The 21349-nt window shown below is 38.5% G+C and overlaps 1 protein-coding gene across 1 annotated transcript; it reads left to right on the top strand.

Annotated features, from left to right (window-relative positions):
* Positions 1-24: 24 nt before the first annotated feature.
* On the top strand, positions 25-15634 carry PSMD12 (proteasome 26S subunit, non-ATPase 12). The gene is made up of 11 exons (XM_081162631.1): positions 25-251; positions 6794-6853; positions 6942-7070; positions 8248-8355; positions 9725-9829; positions 10942-11091; positions 11184-11318; positions 11892-12004; positions 12676-12850; positions 13993-14070; positions 15062-15634. The coding sequence occupies exons 1-11, from the start codon at positions 144-146 to the stop codon at positions 15269-15271; spliced, it is 1371 nt and encodes a 456-aa protein (XP_081018757.1). The 5' UTR covers positions 25-143; the 3' UTR covers positions 15272-15634.
* The last annotated feature ends 5715 nt before the right edge of the window (positions 15635-21349 follow it).

The raw sequence follows: 21349 nt of genomic DNA, 5'->3' as shown, positions 1-21349 counted from the left end.
CTGGAGGCCAGCGCAGGGGGCCTCGTGGGGTCCTTCGCGCGGGCTCCGGACGCACTGCCTGAGCGGTTGCGCAGGCGGCTTCCGGTGTGGGTGACGAGTGGTGGCCGAAACAGGGGGCATCAAGGGACGCTTGGGCAGGGACCATGGCGGACGGCGGCTCGGAGCGGGCTGATGGGCGCATCGTCAAGATGGAGGTGGACTACAGCGCCACGGTGGATCAGCGACTGCCCGAGTGCGAGAAGCTGGCCAAGGTGAGGGGAGGCCGGCTGTCTGTTGGCGGGCGCCAGGGGCTGAGTCACGGCGCTGAGCCTGTTTAGGCCTCAGGGGGCCTTAGGGCTGAAGCGCGCATCCCCTGCCCGGGTTGGGCCTGCCTGAGTAGGACACCCCAGGTCCACCTGATCAGGGAGGCTCCAGGCGGGGTATGCTGGTGCATACAGCCTTCCAGACCCTCCCCGGGACAGATGGTCACTTCCTCCCGGTAGGAGTTGGGGCCGGATAGTACTTTTTGCTTTTTCTTGGATACTGTTTAACGTTTACTTGGGTTAAGGCCGCGTCAGCATTCATGCTGGATCAGGGAGTTTCGTTCTACTGCGGAATCAATTTATGTCAAGTTGTTTATGGATCGTGGCGATGTGCCTGGCCTTTGGCCAGGAAAAGGGGCTAGGAAAGTGATAGTACGAGGTGATTAACACAGGATTTCTGTCCTGGGGGAGTTCGTGTACATAACGAATTAGACAAGTCATGCCTGGCGATGAATGCCATACGAGTATAAACAGAGTGTTACTGGAACACAGAGAAGGAAGCTGTTCATTCTTACTGGTGGGATAAGGGATGGTTTTACAGAGAAGTGAATGCTCATGTTGGGCATTGAAGAATGATTAAGATTGGGAAGGAGTCATTCCTGCAGCGGGAACTACATAAATAAAGACAAATAGACACTAGAATGCAGAATAACCTAATTAGAGGAGTTCTTGAATAGTAGTTTAGCCCAGTTGTTTATCTCCCATAGGATAGAAATTTAACTTCATCCACACATTTGTCACGCCCCCTGCGATGTGTCAGGCAACTTTGTGTCATTTTACATATAAAGAAACCAAGGCTCAGAGTTGTTTGTCAAACGTTACAGTTATTAATAGGTAGAACCAGGGGTTCAAAACCTGGTGTGTCTGACTAGGGTATAGGTGGTTGTTGAATCAGCTCCATCGTGGGCTGTTGCTAAGGCCTCATTATGCTCAGGGCTCATTAAGTTCCTTGATCAGTCTCCAGCCACAGACATTTATTGCTATCCACCTGGGATGCATTCACTAATAGGGTTGTTTTGTTCCCTACAGAGCTTACTATGTAAGTCCATTAAAGTGTAACAAATTCAGGGACAGGAGGAGTGTCAGCTAATACTTCACGTTTAGTTTCAGAAAGAACCCTTTTTAATGCTCACCCCCCTGTTTTTTTCCAAAAGAGAACTTCATGGGGCTTTATAAAAAACAAGGATAGGGAAAGATGATTAAGTTGATATACATGTAATAGGTTCAGTACATTATATGGAGGGGAACTGTAAATTCATCTCTGAGCTTTCTAGTGGAGTGTAAAGAAACATCATCAGTTACTTAAGGGTTGGAAAATTCAAACACCTGTAGTGCCAGAGAGATAACGATAGCTGACATTTATGGAGTAGTTTCTGCAGTGCCAGGCACTCTTCTAAATGCTTACATGCATTAACTCATTTGCTCCTCACCTTAGCCCTATGTGATAGGTATTGTCGTTGTTGTTGTTGTTACTGTTTCATAGATGGCAGGCAGAAGTTGAGTCACGTGCTTCGAGGTCATACAGGTAGTAAAGTGATGGGGCCAGGATGCAAATCCAGCAGATGTATTCTAGAGCTTGTGCTCTCACCATGCTGTCCTGCTTAGTGTGCCATGTGTAAGGAAAACCTGAACTTCTGAACACTTGCCCAGGGAAAAGGGCAATAACTCTTTGCCTCCAGTTAACCGTTGCCAGTTGCGGATGGAGGCGAGGCCTTGTCAACTCTTCTATTTTGAGGGAGAAATAAAACATACCTACAGGCCAAAGTCACCCCTGAACTACCACTTTGGAATTAGTAGAATGACAGGGTCCATAAAGAAGAAACCATTTGCTTTAAAGAAGTACAGCTATTCTAGCCTTGGCCATTGTGGGTCAGTTGGTTGGACGTTGTTCCCTGCACCAAAAGGTTGCTAGTTTGAATCTCTGTCAGGGCACATGCCAGGGTTAGGGAGGGGGTGTACAGGAGGCAGCTGATTGATGCTTTACTCTCATATCAATGTTTCTCTCTCTCTGCCCCTCTTCCTCTCTCTCTGAAAATGAATAAATTTTTTTAAAAAGTACAGCTATTCTAGAACTGAGACCTGGGAGAAAAAAAAATCTTCCCTTTATCCATGTCTTCTGATAGTCTACTGTGTGCAAGACCTAGTCATTGCTAGACATTGTGGAGGGTATAAAGATTATTAGAAAAGCTCTTACCCTCAAGTAGGTTCAAGTAGGTTATAGGCTAATAAGAAAAAATATTTCACTACTACGATTCTAGTGATTATATGTGTGGCATTTATTCAGGATGTTATGTACAAGACAGTTGAAAAGATTTGCAACTCTAGCCAGATGTCATTTTAGTTGTCAGACGGAACAGAAATGTTTAAAATAGGGAATGTTGGGGCCTTTTAAACTAAATAAAATTAAAGGCACTTGGATTCTGTGGGTTTTTTTTAAGCCAGCACACCAGTTGAACAAAACAAGGTGTAGGTGTGGATTGCCTTTATTGGGGGGAGGGGAGAGCTTGGAGATGGTGGGGTATTTGGTTTTTATTTATACAGACCCACAGCTTTTAACTTTTGGGTTAGATGGTTGTCTTACAGTCCTAGTTAACTTTTTTAAAGGTATGTCTCTCTGTTTTGCAATTTATTCATCATTTTATATTATTTTTCTAACCATTCTGTTAAACATAAGAAAATACTTATTTAGCATTGCATTTCTACATTGGAACATATGGAACGTTTAAGCATACATTGTTTTGTTTTTTATTTTGAACCCATCAAAACTGAAGAAAGTTTTTCATTTTACTTGTGAGAAAACTGAGGTTCAGGCAGCTGAAGTGGTCTACAGCAGAGCCGGATCCAGCTCAGGTCTCCTGGGAACACACATAGTGTTCTTTCTGCCACATACCACAACCTCTTTAAGGGACTATCACTTTTGTGCTTACTTTCCTTAAAAAACATTTTATTTATTTTATTTTTTTAAATTTGTTTTTATTGATTTCAGGGAGAGGAAGAGAGAGAGAGAGAAACATCAATGAGGAGGGTCATCGCTCGGCTTCCTCCTGCACGCCCCTCACTGGGGATCGAGCTGCAGCCCGGGCATGTGCCCTGACTGGAATCTAACCGTGACCTCCTGATTTATAGGTCGATGCTCAACCACTGAGCCATGCCAGTCGGGCAAGAAACTTTTTATTTTTAATGTAAAAGACATTTGAAGATGAAAATTATATGTGTATAGAGACTGATAAGGATGTATCAGGTGAGAAAACCATGTGTAGCAGAAGCCTTCAAAAGGTGGAATGAAGTCTAGATCTGGGTAGTCAAATTGCCAAATCTAGGCCATTCAAATCTCCTACAATTATGACCTGGTACAGTTCTGTTTCTGTGTCCTGACACTCACCTAGCAAATAATAATAACTAATATTTACTGCTGTGTAAGTTCTATATAATGCTAGCTATGATTATGATGATTATGTTCATGTTATGTTCCAGGCATATATCCAGTTGGGAGTTAAAGGATGAACATAGGCATACAGAACTTACAGATACCCCACACGTACTGATCTTAAACAAACTCCTTAGTCATTTATCTCATTTGCAAGGATTGTTTTAATGAGAAAAATGATTCACAAAAGTCACATGTTCCAACAAGTTGGTTTTGATAGCTCTGGCCATCTTGTTCCTCTGAGTTGAAAGGCAGCATTGAGGAGGTGGAATTTCAAGAACTTGTGATTAGATAGGAAAGGAAGGAGGAAGATGTTTAGCATAGGATTGAACATAGAAGGTAGGGGGTGGAAAGTGGGATGATTAGAGAATTGGGAATTGTATTTAATGAAATTAGTGGTAATCTCCCTCAAGTAGCACTGAGTTGTTAGCCATATAACTTGTCACATTCTACTTACTGTGATAGTAAGAATCAGGAATTGTAAGCCATTAAGATCAACTGAATAGTTAAGGTCAATGTCAAGACATTCAATGCATACTATGTGCAATTGGTGTGAGGGAAACAACAATTAGTTAAACGAGGTTCAGCCCTAGAGGAACTTACAGACCACTTAGGAGGTAAGACATGCACATTAATAACTGGCACAGGTATAAAGGGATGTACCATAATATCTATAGAAGCGACATTATGTGCTTGTCCAGGTACAGAGCATTGAACTACAGTGGTCAACAGTATAGACACTGTCCCTGCTCTTAGAGAGTTTGCATTCTAGTGAGATTACAAAGACAGTAAACATTAAAATAGAACAGAGTTGGGGGTCATTGCAAAGAAGAAACTCAGTGGACTTGAGTGTTAAAGGAGGTGCTGAGTGACTATTGATTTTAGAGAGCATTATCTGAGAACATCTTTGTGAGAAGGTGGCATTTAATGTTTCATTGATACATGCAGACCATTGCTCTAGAGCAGTATGTGATTCCCTCAAACATGTAGGGTTCAGTTCTTTGAAAACCATAGTTCTGAATTTGAATGCCATATAGTAAACTATACTCGGTCTATCACAGTCATGTGACTAACAGTAATTGGAAAAGCAACAGGAAGTGACCGTGAATAAACAGTTATTTTGCATTTTAACTATTTTGGCACTACATTTTGTTGCCAGATGATAACCATTTCCCTACAGAGATTACTTTGATCAAAGCAAAGGCAGCAAAAGCTTGATTTAAACTAATATTGTTTAGTTTAGTGAAGGGAACATTGGACCAGGAAATAAGAGCCCTGGGCTCTGGTTCTGCTGGTTAGTTTTGTGGCTGAGCTGGTTGCTCCCTCAGTTCTTTTACTCTCTAAAGTAAGATGATTGGATTAAATAATGTCTGCCAGTCTTTCCAGTTCTAATATTCTTTGATATTTTATTATTCATTAGCCTTTACTTTGGAGAACTTATAGATTTTTTATTTATTTGTTTGTTTGTTTGTTTATCTATTTATCTTTGCCCTTACCCTAGGATATGTTTATTGATTTTAGAGAGAGAAGAGAGGAGAGAGAGGTAGAGAGAGAGAGAAACATTGATGTGAGAAAGAAACATCTATTGGTTGCCTGCCGTATGCGCCCCAACCTGGAATCAAACCTGTGACCTTTGGTGTGTGGGACAACATTCCAGCCAACTGAGCCACCCAGCCAGGGCCATAGATGTGGTTTCTGTTCTTCAGCCAGCATTTACTGTATATGTAATCTATAGCGCTCTCAGAACTGGTGCTCCCCTTTGCATAGGAAACATTGTTAAAATGTTAGTAATTGTACATGTTTCAGATACCATTAAAATAAATTCAAACAATGGCTTTGCAGTACATATTCTGCTGCATAGAAAGTTCATAGTTTAAAAGTTGCCTTGGGAAACACGGAAACAGTATTTTTTGAAAAGTCCAGTTACTTGTACCCTTAATTCAAAAGCTGTTTAATTCGTGTCTTTCATCAGTAAAAGTGTATTCATATGCTGTCCCTGAATGTCATTAAATTAAAAAAAAATTATTTACAGCTAGAAAAACAATTTCTAAATAAAACCTGCCTCAGTGCTCCCAGTTCACTTATTGTTATTAATATCAGTATCATAAATGTAGATTTTGTGCTGCGGGTTGGTTTTGTTTTTAGCAAAATTCGGGGTTCCTAATAGGATGGCTTATTTTAGTCCTGGCGTATTATCATTTAAGTTTATATTATTTGAATTTTGTTATTTTTTCATTTCTTAATATGTCCCAGGGAGAATGTCTTGTTTTTGCATATGAGGTAGAGGTTATTATCAGGAGGCAGAAAGGGATCATGATTTTGGGCATAGCAAGTGTTGTATTACCAAGTGGTCTTTAGTCCTCTTCAGCACAGTTATTTATTTACTTATTTTTATTATTGATTTTAGAGGAGTGGGGGGGAGGGAGAGAGAGAGAGAGAGCGAGCTGCCTCTCACCTGAGGCCCAACCAGGGATCAAATTCACAGCCCTTTGGTGTGCGGGACGACACTCCAACCAAATGAGCCACACCAGCCAGGGCTGTTATTTGTTTTTAAAGTAATTTAACCAGGGTTTCTTATCTTTTTACCACCAAATATCCTTTATATTTTCTCCTCAAAACTGAATGTTTTAAAATGTTATGGTGATTTATAAAGAAATCACTCATCTTCCCATTTTTATTCTTTAAAGACTGCCAGTTAAGAATCTCTGTTTAGAACAAGATAAATAGATGTTACTGCACTGAGTTGATAAATTAGAATCCAAAACAAAGACTTGATGTTTTGCCTAAGTGTTAAATCATCGTCATTCTGTATTCAGTTTCTCTTAGGTACTTGAAATGTTAAAGATAGCTTATGATCCCCAAGTTGGAAACCACTGCCTTGTGGAACCCATTGGAGAAGCGAGCACTATCATGAAAAGTACAGAAGTGGTTATGGAGTGGTCCTTTTCCTCTAAAATAGGCTTTCGTTTTTCTTTTCTTGTCAGAAACGTCTCATTTTAACCTAGTTATTTGGTTTTGTGTTGATGGTGGTATTTTCATTGTTCATTTTGATCTTCTGTTTTAGGAAGGAAGACTTCAAGAAGTCATTGAAACCCTTCTCTCTTTGGAAAAACAGACCCGTACTGTGAGTAGATCATAGCGAAAAACCTCAGTTACTAATAATTTTATTTAACATGCTTCCATTAACTTTGGATATATTTTCATTTTTATAGGCTTCTGATATGGTGTCTACATCTCGTATCTTAGTTGCAGTAGTGAAAATGTGCTATGAGGCTAAAGAATGGGATTTACTTAATGAAAATATTATGCTTTTGTCAAAAAGGCGGAGTCAGTTAAAACAAGTAAGTTCATGATTGCACAAAAACAAATACATAAGGACTGTTAGAAAACCTTTCTGTGAATCTGTTTTAAATCTGTTAAGTCAACTTCATAACATTCTAAAGGGGTTTTTGTGTTTTTTTTTAAATATATCTTTATTGATTTCAGAGAGGAAGGGAGAGGGAAAGAGAGGGGTAGAAACATCAATGATGAGAGAGTCATTGATCGGCTGCCTCCTGCACACTCTCCACTGGGGACCGAGCCCGCTACCCGGGCATGTGCCCTGACCGGGAATCGAACCTCGATCTCCTGGATCATAGGTCGATGCTCAACCGCTGAGCCACGCCTGCTGGGTTCTAGAGAGTTTTAAAAAATTCTGTCTATATTCTCATAACTGCTTTTATTTTTGTTTTTTCTTCTAGTCTTTATATATTTGCATATTTTTATAAAATTGTAGTGAAAGTGTTGATATAGCTTTGTTCTATTTCCACAATGCTCCATATCTTCATGTTTATTATTTTAAATAATTGTGTTATAATCATTTTAAAAGGTTTGCTGATCCCTGACTTAGATGGAATGTTAGAACTGGAGGAAATGTCATCCAACCTGCTTATATTACTTGTGAGGAAACTCTGGGCAAGAGATGCTGCTCCTTTCACTGTCACATTTTATAGGGATGAGTATAGGTGACTGTGGCTCCTCCTCCCCACCCAGATGATGGAACTGTTTTACCTTCTGCTTCTGCCACTGACTCTTTTTTATTTAGTCATTTTATCTGCTCGTCATTTCTTCACTGCTCTTACAGCCAAAGTTGAACTCTGCTTTTCTCTGTTCATTATCATCATTATTATTATTATTTTTACCTTAGTCTGTTTTCATTTCTTTCATACATTTCTGCTTAGGTGAAGAAAAAGCTAGCAGTCAGGCCTTCCAAGACATGCCCCTTCCACCTTCCCTTTTGTGTAATCAGCCCACCAGTTACAGTGGGGAGGGGGACAGCCTTGCATCTGAGGATTTCCCAGCCTTTATTGATTTGTTCCTGGGTTCTCGTTCCTTCTTAGCTGTCGGAGGTTTTGATGCTCTTTTAGAGGCATCTTAGTGTGTAGAGTTGCTGGCGAAGACCAGCCTTAACCACAGCACTTCCTTCAATAATGTAGTTACTTTTCCTGTATGAGGAATGAACAATTTTTATTATTTTAGGCTGTTGCCAAAATGGTTCAACAATGCTGTACTTATGTTGAGGAAATCACTGACCTTCCGATCAAACTTCGATTAATTGATACTCTACGAATGGTTACGGAAGGAAAGGTGAGTTATCTGTTGGCATGAATCACAGTGATAAGTACTCTCTTATTTATATTCAGAGATACTTAAATACTTAGACATTTTATATTAGTTTGTAAAAATAAGGTTAATTCTTCACCCTGGCCTAAATCTGCTTGAAAAGTCTGTGTTTGGGATAACTAAGGTTTCACTCTAATATTTAAATTATTAGACTATTTCCAGTGTGAGGTTAATTTTCAAAATTTCACTGTGATGGCTTTTCCCCACAATGCCCCAATGTCATATTTCTCTAAGAAAGGGCAGGTACAAAATGGTGACTGTATGTTTCTTTCTAGACAGATTTTTGTGATTTGAAGACAAAAGTTTAGCTTGTATTTAACTTTTTGTTTTTTTAACTGTCAGTTCAGTTCAGTAAATGTTATTGAGGGCCTGTGTTAGGCCCAAATGTGCTAGGTCCAAAATGCACAAGAACTATTCTTTTACCTCAGATCAATCCTAGAAATAATTCCTGGGCCCTGTCATGACAGTAGCAGTGTGCCTGTAGTTCCCTGTAGCACAGAGGTAGGGCTTCACTGGCTGAGGTGCCCAGGGAAGCCTCAAGGAGTTGATGATGGCTGAGCTGGCTTTTTAAGAATGAATAGAAGTTCCACAGGGCATTTTACACATAGGGAAAATAATATACAAAGATATCAAAGTAAAAAACACCTAGTATATTTAGGGAACTGTAAGTCATTTATTATTGGAGATTAAGGTTTTGGGGGATTGAGTGGGGAAAAGGGGTTGCTGCAGGGCAAAGGCTAAACGGGTAAGCTATAGCATGAACATTAGTTTCCTAGGCTCTGTAAGCTATGTAGTTATATTTTTAAAGTTTAATTTGTTGGAAGTTTCAAATCCACTAATATTACGTATAGCTACAAAAAAATGCTAGTAACTTTAATACTTAGCAAGAGCAGATACTTTTAAAGAAATCAGCCCTGTATTTATTTATTTTATTACATTTATTGGGATGACATTGGCTAATATGGTATGTAGGTTTCAGGTGTGGGTTTCTGTGTTACAAGATCTGTATATTGCACCACCTTAGCCTTGTATTTAAAGATAAACCAGCTTAGAGTATTGGTTGAATTGTAGCTACTGGATTGCATATGCTCTTTGTGAAGGGTGTTATTTTTCCAGTAATCAGTTCCTTTAAAGGTACTTTTTGTTTTCGGTGCCATTTATGTAGCATGTGGTTCTGTTCCTTACACGGCTCCGTTTGTACATGGGGGGTAAAGTGCACAATGACGCCAAGATAAATACTCTACGCCTAGTTTGAATAACAGTTCAGTTGTCTTTTAAATTTAAACACATTTCTGTAGGAATTTTGATGATAATAAATATCTTGTCTTTGTAGATTTATGTTGAAATTGAGCGAGCTCGACTGACTAAAACATTAGCAACTATCAAAGAGCAAAATGGTGACGTCAAAGAGGCAGCTTCCATTTTACAAGAGTTACAGGTAAGGTGCTGCATTCTAGACTGTGTGAAACTTTGTTTGGTCAGCAGTATTTTCCTGTGGAAATAGCTTATTTTGGCACTTTATTTTTTCTAAAGCGCCAAAATTAAGAGTGAGGACAGTAGAGTATGAGGTTATTAAAGTAGCTGGAAGTAGAATAGTTGTGATCCCAAATAAATTGAACTGCTAAAGAAGTTCTGAAGAAAAATTAAGATCAACACTTAATCTTGATTTCGTGCTATTATTTGAACATTTTTAATTCTCCTCAATTTAAATGAAATCAGTAACTTACATACTATTTATTTATACCTTAGGAATTTGCAATTATTGGTTTTATTCTTAATGAATATTTGATTGGTGGTCAATTTCTAGGCTAAATTGGTTTAACAAAAAAGTTGCCTTATAATTTGCCATGTTTCAGGGCAGTTTTTAAGAGAGACCTTAAAATGAGACAGCAAAGAGCTAAAGAAATCTGAGAAAAACCATAAACTCTCAACAGAAAAATGTACATGAACTATGCTCAAAATTTAGCTTACAGTTTTAGCCCTTCAAGGGCACCGCAGTAAGTTAAATTGATTATTCTAGCTTTTCAATCATGTACCTTGTCCATTTTAGCTAAAGGAAGGGATAAGGCTGGAAGGCTCTTGTGCTCTATACATTCTCATTTTTTTGTTGTTATTTAAACATGTCCTGTTCTCCCTGTATACATTATCTCATTTAATATCCACACACAACACTATTTTTATCCCATTTTCAGCCAAGGAAACTGACCGAGATTCAAAAAAGTTATGTGACTTAGCCCTGGTCAGGTAGCTCCGTTGTTTAGAGCATCGTCCCAGTACGCCAAGGTTTCGGATGTGATAGAATTGTTCTGTATCTTGGTGGTTACACAAGTTTATAAATGCGTTACAATTCATAGAACTTTACACCAAAGAGAAAATTTTTATTTTACTATATAATTTCCTGGAAGAAACTAGCTTTTTCTGTCATCATCAGTGCTCTCTCTAAATGTGTGAAAGTTGTTATTATTTATCTAGGGTGAATATTTTAATATACATTTAATTTTGTTGCAGTTTTAAAATATTATAAATTAATTTGGGGGCTTACTCTGCTAGGTGGAAACCTATGGGTCAATGGAAAAGAAAGAGCGAGTGGAGTTTATTTTGGAGCAAATGAGGCTCTGCCTAGCTGTGAAGGATTACATTCGTACACAGATAATCAGCAAGAAGATTAACACCAAATTTTTCCAGGAAGAAAATACAGAGGTAAGCATATTTCTCAATATGAATTTACTTTAAAATTGTTTAGGGAAAACCCCCCATAAACTGCAATTTATTTTGTCAACTTTTTTTTTCAGAAGTTAAAGTTGAAGTATTATAACTTAATGATTCAGTTGGATCAACATGAGGGCTCCTATTTGTCCATCTGTAAGCATTACAGAGCAATATACGACACTCCCTGTATACAGGCAGAGAGTGAAAAGTGGCAGCAGGTAAGGACAATCTTAACTTGACCTTGGCACTTAGTAGGAACAATCTGCATTTTTAAATTTTATTATGAAATAATCTTGAACAATAATTATATGCAGTGTTATAATGCTGCTTGTATTCACTGCTTCGATAATTCAGTTTATCCTTAGTGATTCGGACGAATGGTGATAATACTCTATTTATTACCTTGAAAGAAATAGGCTTACTATTAAAAAATATGTACATCAGGTCACCTACCAACAAGGTTACAGATAAAGAGCTAGCATTACTTTGGAAAATTATTTTACAAAAACGATTTTAAATAGCTTATTTGTGCATTCCATATGATTTTGTTATAAATAGCCCAGGTAGTAATTAAAATTAGCAAAGACTTACTGTAATAATTTTATGAAAACTAAATATTACAGAAAGGCATGAAAAGAGCAGCTTGGCAAGGTTTTTTTTTTTCTCCTAAGACTTTTGAGTAGAATGTTAAAAATGAATATATGCAATTATTTGATTTTTCAGTTCCTGACAAAGTTTTCATTTTGTTTCTAATCTTGCATATAACCTGTTGTGTTGTACAACCTTTTTAGGCTCTGAAAAGTGTTGTCCTCTATGTTATCTTGGCTCCTTTTGATAATGAACAGTCAGATTTGGTTCACCGAATAAGTGGTGACAAGAAGTTAGAAGAAATTCCTAAATATAAGTAAGTACCTTTATAATTAGTTTAGTATACCTCAGTAGAAGCACCATTTTGAAAAAAAATTGGTTAACCTAAGGGTACACTTAATTGGTTGCTGATAGATTGTATTATAGAATAAAACTAGATATAATAGTGAAATGTTTCTTATAGTTCTGCATTAGAAATTAATGTAATGAGATGATTCCACACTTCACTCTAAACCACTTATCAAGTAGAAGTTTTATTTCAAGCTAATTTTAGCAGCTTTTGTTTAATGAAGTTTTTACCTTCAGTAGTTGGGGCTTTGTGATTTTTCTGAAGTACCTACTTCTGAAAACCTATTATATAAAACTAGACGTACACGTTATCATAAGCACAGTGGGTTTTTACTTTTTTAAGCTATTTTTCTTTTATCTGGTTCATTATCTATAACAAAAGGTTATAGTCATTAGCCCAGAGATTGGCAAATGCAAGATAGGAGAGCGCAGAATGGCAAGCACAGGAACGCTGTATTCAGAATTACTGTGGGGAAATGGTAGCAAAATTGATAATGTTCGTAATAATCCACTCGGTTCTTATTCTGCAAATAAAAATATTTTTAAAAAACGGTCTTTGTTGGTATTTAAAACCTTGCTATTCTATTGGATGAAAGTTATTTTACAGATTTGAAATATTAAGTTTTATACCATTTACAGGGACCTTTTAAAGCTTTTTACCACAATGGAGTTGATGCGTTGGTCTACACTTGTTGAAGACTATGGAATGGAATTAAGAAAAGGTTCTCTGGAAAGTCCTGCAACTGATGTTTTTGGTTATACAGAAGAAGGTGAAAAAAGGTGGAAGGACTTGAAGAACAGAGTTGTTGAACACGTAAGAATCTGGCATGGTAGAGATGCCAGTTTAGAAGTCAAGTTTGGTGAATCTGAGCATAAGCTTTTATTTTTTGTTTGATAATCAAATGTGTTAGCATGCTTCGTTTTGAGAGCACCTCTCAAGAACCCAAAATTTTGTAGTACGTATACCAGAAGGAATTTTTTTTTTTAATATATCTTTATTGACTTCAGAGAGAGGAAAGGACAGGGAGAGAGAGAGAGAAACATCAATGATGAGAGTCATTGATCAGCCGCCTCCTGCACGCCCCCTGCTGGGGATCGAGCCTGCAACCCGGGCATGTGCCCTGACCTGGAATCAAATCACGATCTCCTGGATCCTAGGTCGATGCTCAACCATTGAGCCACGCCTGGCCAGGCCCAGAAGGAATTTCTTAATGTGAGGGTTGATGGGCGTTGGGAGTGTTTTCTATCTGGTACTCACTTGGTAGTTTTAGAAATGGGTAACATATCTTAAACCTGACCTTTGACCTTCTTGGCATCACTACAGGTTGAATTATGCCAACATTCATTCGTAGAGCACACATTTACTGTGAACCTTCTGTGTGCCAGACAGACGCATGGGAGAATAAGACATGGCCCCACCTTCAAAAAGCTTCAGCCAGCTGAGCCATACTGGCCAGGGCTCTGGTTACAATCTTTAATCACTAGTTTATTTAAGGCAATTCTATATTTTGACCATATATATTTTAAGAGAGTTGTGGAGAGTACTCAGAATAACTTACAAATAACTGCGGAAACCAAAATATTTCAATATTTACTTTTATTATGGAAGTTTAGAACCAGCATCATTCCAGTGTGAGCGATGGAAAAAATAAAAGCTCTGACTCTGACATTTTTTTTTAAATATGTCTTTATTGATTTCAGAGAGAGGAAAGGAGAGGGAGAGAGAGAGATAGAAACATCAATAATGAGAGAGTCATTGATCGAGTCCACAACCCGGGCATGTGCCCTGACCGGGAATCGAACCCAATCGCCTGGATCCCAGGTCGACGCTCAGCTGCTGAGCCACGCCCGGCCAGGCTAAGTCTGACGTATTAACTAAACCTATTTGGCTCTGAAGACAGATGGACTTTCCGCTTTGTTGACAACTTGTGTGTGCTCTTGCTCTCCTCCCCACAGAACATTAGGATAATGGCCAAGTACTACACGAGGATCACGATGCGGAGGATGGCCCAGCTCCTGGACCTGTCTGTCGATGTACGTAGTGGGCGCCTTTGTTTGAATGACTGCAGCCATTCATTGTCAATACCAAGGGACTTACAAAATTGAGTGAAAAAATCAGTTTTGTTTTATTTAATTTTAAGTTAGGTAATAGTTTCCCCAAGCTTGCTTAAGTACCAAAAAATAGCCTAAATATCAGTTTATAGTTAATATTATTTGTACTAGTTAAAATCATCACTTTAATATGTTAGTTTTCCATAGATTAAATTGAAGTTCAAGGTATATGTTCTATAATAAATATATTTAGGTTCCCAACAATGAACTGTAGAAATAAAAGCTATGAGGGAGACCTGACTGCAGTTCATCTGAAAAGCTCCCAGGACCTGTTAGAGAGATTTTGTGTTCAGATCTGGGTTTCATGTAGATAAAATAAAATGTACAACACCAAAGTGATAGGCAGTAAGTGAAATGCACAGTAATGGTCTGAAAAGCCATTTCTGTTACCAGAAGTAGTTGTGACAGTTTCACTGAAAAAGAAGAATAGTGGAGTCTTGACTCTTGGTTAGTTCATTAGCTCTTCTCAGTTCTGGATGAGGGTACCATAGTCCTTAGAAGCAAAGTGCCTTGTCCATGGCTACATGGTTGCCAAGTAGCAGAGCCTGTATCCTACCCCAGCATTTCTGGAAACATATTGACCATGTAATACTGCCTTTCAGGAGAAAGCACTATAGGAAAGAGTAGGTAAGTTGCTGTTGGCAACAGGCTCTTCCCCAGGACCTGTGGTGGTAAGTTTGCAGGAAGAAGATTCAGACTTGGCCCTGACTCTGGGTGGACTCAGGTTCTATTCATTCCCTAGACTCTAGAAAAGAAATACATTATTACAGGAAATCAGCAGTTGCTAACCATAAAATAATGAATTTTAGCTCAGCATATTCTTGAACGAAGAGTTTAGAATATGCTTTCCTTAAATTCTGTTTATTATCTATAATTATCTGGTCTTAATCCAATTTGTCTTTCTCTCTTGCAGGAGTCGGAGGCTTTTCTCTCGAATCTCGTAGTAAACAAGACCATCTTTGCTAAAGTAGACAGGTTGGCAGGAATTATCAACTTCCAGAGACCCAAGGATCCAAATAATTTATTAAATGACTGGTCTCAGAAACTGAACTCATTGATGTCTCTAGTTAACAAAACTACACACCTCATAGCCAAAGAGGAGATGATACATAATCTACAATAAGGGTCTCGATGCCCTTAATGCTTTTAGAAGAGTTAAAATGGAAGTCATTAAAAAAAAAAAAAAAAAAAAAAGACTGTTATGGTGTATATGTTGGGTTTTTTTTTTTCCTATTCTCAGCTCCTTTGTCTAAAATTTAAAATATAGTGAATATGTTTGAGGCCCCTTTCAACTCCCTGCTTTCATTGTTAACTTTTCATTTGCAATTGGTACAAAAATATAATACATTTCTATTGTCTAAGTGCTCAAAAAATTGTGTCATAACTTACCCAAATGTTTTTTTATCATTTGGAACCTTTTTAGCTATTATTTGTTTTCATTCAGCTAACAGCCATAATTATAATAAAAGCAGTATATGCACGTTTATTTTCTATGGTTACCTGTGTTTCTGAACATTTTATGGGATAGTCATTTAAGTGTTTTTTTAAATAAATTCTGTTGTAAGCCTATGAATTATTTAGAAGTTTTTTAAAAAGATTTTTAAATTGACTTTTAGAGAGGAAGGAAGGGAAAGAGAAGAGAAGGAAACATCGATCAGCTGCCTCCTGCATGTCCCCTACTGGGAATCGAGCCCACAACCTGGGCATGTGCCCTAACCGGGAATCGAACCAGCAACCTTCGGTGCACGGGACAATAACCAACTGGGCCACACTGGCCAGGGCTATTTAGTAGAATTTTAAAAGCAACATAGGACATAGAAGAACATTTGGGATAGAGTTGTGATTTGTGAAGAATTTGTATTTTAATATTGTGGCAGAAAGTCCCTAGGCTGAGTGTTTATGGAGGAGCTATTTGGTAGGCCATGAAGACTTTTTTTTTTTTTAATTAAACTTCAATCACAGCTTATTTTTACCCTCCCCCCCTGACTTGACCAGTTGTTGAACAAAATCAAGTGATGTTGTGTTGGCACCATTTAACACACAAAATCATTTTTATAAGACTGTGGCTTTAACTTCTAGGTCTGATTACATCATTAATGTTCCAAATTTATTGTCTCTTTATAGGAACTTTAGTTCCTTTGAACACTGGATAACAACCTAAAATACTTTAAAAATGACCCCCCAAAAAGACCCAGGCCACTCTTAACATGTAGTATAGTACTAACTCTTTTTTTAGAATTGGACAAAAGTAATTTTACTGTCAAAAGGAACATCTGAGATCAATTAACATGAGCAAATTTTAGAAGTTTTTAAAATTTGATTTGTTTCAGAGAAAAATGAAACAATGTTAGAAGGTTATTTAAAACAATGTTTAAATGAACAAAGTATGAGGTCTCCTTGTTCAAAGTACAAATGTAGGGAGGAAAACCATTCTGGAAACAACATTTCTCATCATTCATTTTCCATGTAATGGTCACTGAATTGTCCCATTTCACGATCCCATGGCTGGGGACAATTGTGGGACCTCTGCTGTACTGGTCTGATTTTTTTCGTTAGAAGTCTAATGTATTGGTCACATTAATAATATCAGCATCTGCTATCACTTATCTTTAAGAACTAACCAAAAACATGGCGAGTTCAGAGACATTAGTTCACACCAGCAGTAAGAATATGGTTTTAATTTTCTTTTGAATGGAAAAGATAGAAAATAGAATTGTTTCGTATTGTTAATTTGTAAATCGAGTCGGAGCCTATTTGAATTTAGCTTCTCATTAACTTCGTGTTTCTGAGGACTCATTCCCTTTGTATCCGCCAAACCTCGGGCAAATACGTTGCTGTAAAGACCTCAGATGCTCCTGTTTGGTCTTTATTTAACATGCTCACCCTCAGCTGAGCCCCTTGTGTGTTCTGATTTGCTGCCACTTGTAACTGTGTCCCAGTGACCCAATCCTACTTGACTTGATTAACTGCTCATCCATTTCTTATTTTTTCCTGTCCAAGCAAATTTAAGAGTTATTACCAACTTCTTGGTGTCACACAAAGAATCTGTTAGCCTAGGGCGGTAAACTTGGAGATTTTTTTAAGCCTAGAATCCTGTCTTAGGTTTCAGACCTAGAGCCAGTGTTCATGAAACGGACAGAACCGCCTTACTTTAAACAGAGAAGATAATACTCGTGTCATCATTTTCATTATTAGGTTACTAACCAGCAGGAGAGGTGATGAGCTTTTTTTAAATGAAACACCTTTTTACCATTTCTCTATCACGTATGTTTTTATTTTAGAGTTCAATAGCTGTTTCTGTAATTATCCTCAGTTCCCATGTGCTTGTTACTGAATCATTGAAAAACTCATCTTAAAATTCATACTGTTTCATTCTCTCTCTTACAAGTGTTAAATGTGTGATAAAAGTTCCTACTTTAAGTTGTTTTCAGCTCCTGGATATAGCTGCAAGAAAAGCACTAATTTGTGGGTATTTAAGAAAATCTGGGGAATAAACTCATACTTTAAAAGATAACTTCTCTTTTTAATTCTCTTACTGTTTAAAACAAAAAGCCATAGGTAATTTTCATTTTTCTTTCAAAATCATGTTATCTCAACCTGTTTTTAAGTCGTGGGGAAACATTTTGCACGTGTTGGACTTTCCTCCCTGAATTCTTTCTAATTTGGGATTGGGCACAGGCCAGGCCTGCTTGTGCTCTTGACCAGTGGCTGTCCAACTCCGTGCACATCAGAGTCACCTGCAGGGCTTGTTACAACACATTGCCTGACTCCCACCCAGAGTTTCTGATCCATAGTCTGGGGTGGGGCCCAAGGATTTTCATTTCTAACAAGTTCTCCAGTGATACAGATGCAGCTGATCTATGGACTACACTTTAGAAAAGAACTATGTTGGGCTTTTAAAGTATTTTTCTGAAAAAATACTGAGTGAACATGGACATCAGTGAAGATAGGGTTGTGGAACAGCGTGATGCTTACTTATCCAGTGCCTTTGTTTTTGAGTCTAGTGACTTGAAAGTGTGGTTTTATTGTGTCTCCTGAGATGTAGAGAAATACTAGAGCTTTTTCAGTGGATATAAAACAATGTCTCAAACTTGGAGCTTAATAATTACTATTGAAAATATTGAATGGCATCTCCTGAAGACTGCAGAAGTTTCATATTGCTGTTTTCTCTCTATAAGATTGAGAGCCCTGTTTATCTTTTCCCAGCCCCTAATAAGTTCTACTTTCTGTCTCTGAATTTGATATAAGTAAAATCCTACAATATTTGTCCTTTTGTGTCTGTCTGACTTCACTTAGCATAATGTTTTCAAGGTTCATCTGTGTCCTAGCGTGTGTCAGAGCGTCGTATGGCTGAAGAGCATTCCATGATGTGGATGTACCACATTTTGTTTGTTGACGGCCACTTGGCCTCTTTCCACCTTTGGCTATTGTGACTAGTGCTGCTATGAACATGGGTGTACTAGTCCTGTTTTCAATTCTATATCTGCATATTGGCTTTAAAAAATGGATGCAGGGGAAATTGTACAGAGCATTTCTTTGTACCCTTCACTCATTTTACACATTGGCTTTTAAAACCAAAACAATGTTTATGTACAAAGGAGTGTCTGGTAGACCAGAGAGAGCCAATTCCTGGCAAAGCTCTTAATATTTTAAATCTTACCCCAGTGACCGTGATGACAAATTCCACAAGAACTGTCCTCATACCTACTGTCAAGGGGGCCCACAGTCAGTGGAACAGGAACTACTTGTGATCAGAGTTACCAGACCAAGTTCCAGCCATGCACATGGAGCGTGAATCGTGCATAAGTTCCAGTGGAGCAATTACCATTAAGGCTCCTGGCTTCATTATAGGTGGTCTTGCATCTGAAACCCAGTAAGAACTTTTAAAGGTTTAGAACAAAAAAAAATCGAAAGCACATTTGGCTTTACTGGGACAAATAAGTATTATTCGGTCCGAGTCATAAAAGTAGCTAAATAGACATTATTTATACATCCACAAAATCTCAGCCAAGTTTTCATGAACTTTATTTTATTTTTAGGCTGTAGAAATAATGTTCCCAACAGGGACGGCTTTATCTACAAGGAAGAAGGTAGGTGTCACAGGGCACCTTTTCTTAATTTTTCTGATTTACTGTACATACAGCCTTATTACTTAATATGAGTACCAACTCTGCGGGAAAGACCATCTTCAAGTTTTAACATTTCTACATGCAGTACTCTGTCCATATCTTAATTTGAACTTTGGACATTTTTCTTCAACTGTGAAAGAAAACTTTTTGGTTTCATCATGCTTGTATTCTTGTTTTTTTTTAATGCTTAAATGTCACTTGCAAGTGTAGCAAGTTAAAAGGTTAAAGCAATATGATGTAAACTAATTTTACTCCACCAGGATTTTAGTGTCATATTTAAAGTTTTAGAGCATTCAAAGAATTAGATTAAGTTTAAAAGGGCTAACTAACCTTCCAGAAAGAGCAAAGAAAATGTTGGGATGACATAAGACGCTTCTTAAAATGCGTATCATGTCTGCGGCTGCCTGCGCGACGTAATGCCTCGGCACAGAACGCTAACCAGCTGGCTTCCCGGGGCCTTCACGTCGATTTTTATTGCGAGGAATGCGGGGCAGATACTTTATTCCCGGTGTCCCTCCTTTGAATGGAACCGCTATGGAAGGCCCTGTTCCCTCACCTTGTAGAAGGCAGGTCTCCAACGAGGAGGGTAATGTGATTTCCTCCTGCTGTCAGGACTTAGGGATTACAGTCCCATTTGGAAATGAGCTCTTCCTCTGAGATTTAGGTAATACCAACATATCCTGGACCAGAGTGGGTAAGCAAAAATATAATGGCTCCCCAGCTGGCAAAACCTTACTTCGAGAGGGCAACCTTTTTGTCTGTTTGTTTGAATTTATTGATGTGAGAGAGAGAAGCATCGGTTGGTCGTTCCACTTACTTATGCGTTCACTGTACTTGCCCTGACTGGGGATCGAACCTGCAACCTTGGCGATGCTCTAACCAGCTGAGCTACCCGGCCAGGGCTTGAGAGGGCAATGTTTACAACTACTGGCAGCTAAATGCCCAACAGCTGGCACATGGTTACAACATGTGTGGACTTAGAAGAATATTCAGTGAACTTTGGCTTGACTGTCTTGGAGACAGGCAACGAAAGAAAGACGGCGTCAGTCAAGGAGGTGCCGTGAAAGCGAGAGTCACGGAGCACACATCGGTGTTGTACAGGAGAGACCCTTAGCTAACCGAATCCAGGGGTTCGGGGCTTCCGGGCAAGGCCACCCGGACCATGGAAATGGATACAGGAGTTACAGCTAAAGCCCCATGGCCCCCTCGTTGGAAACACTTTTCTCATGAAATTGAAGCAGCATCTAAAAATAGCCTAAAATCATACACATGACAAGCTCACCTTGATCTGACCCCGTGCTCAGTGAACAAACTTATGATGATGATTTGACTTACCATTAAGTCCAGGATAGCTTGCCAAGTATCATTTGGTGCTTACAAAGTATTATCATTATTATTATTTCTTAGAGGAAGGGAGAGAGAGAAACATCAATTTGTTTCCATATATTCAAGCATCAATATGTGTCCATCTATTCCTTGGGTGATTCTTGTATGTGCCCTAACTGGGGATGGAACCCGCAACCTTGGCTTATCGGAACGACGCTCTAACCAACTGAGCTACCTGGCCAGGGCTCAAAGTCTTATTTTTTAAAAATGTAAAATTGAACATAAAATGGTTGAGTCATGTGGAAAAGTTTAGTGGGTCCCCAGAAACTTAAGCATAGAATGACCGTATGACCCAACAATTTCTCTCCTAGGCGTATACCTAAGAGAACTGAAAAGAATATTCCAACGAACACTTGTACACAAATGTCCATAGCAGCCTTTTCACAGTATCCAAAAGGCCGAAACTACCCAAATGGCCAGCACGCCAAGTGAAAGGAAGTCAGACACAAAAGATCACATATGACACGATTCCGTTTTTATGAAACATCCAGAACAGGTAAAGCCAAGAGAGAGAAAGCAAATTGGTAGTTGCCAGGGACTAGAGGGAAGAGGGAATGAAAGTTACTGCGTAATGCATTGGTAAGGGGTTTATTTTGGGGTGATAAACATGTTTTGGAGCTAGATAGATGTGGTGAGTGTACGACATTGTGAATATAACTAAAGTCCACCCAATTTTTCACTAAAAT

The sequence above is a fragment of the Miniopterus schreibersii genome (genome assembly GCF_964146895.1).
Source record: "Miniopterus schreibersii genome assembly, chromosome: 16".
Taxonomy (NCBI): domain Eukaryota; kingdom Metazoa; phylum Chordata; class Mammalia; order Chiroptera; family Miniopteridae; genus Miniopterus; species Miniopterus schreibersii.
Note: the sequence above shows the minus strand (reverse complement) of the source record. Positions and strands in the feature narration are given on the sequence as shown.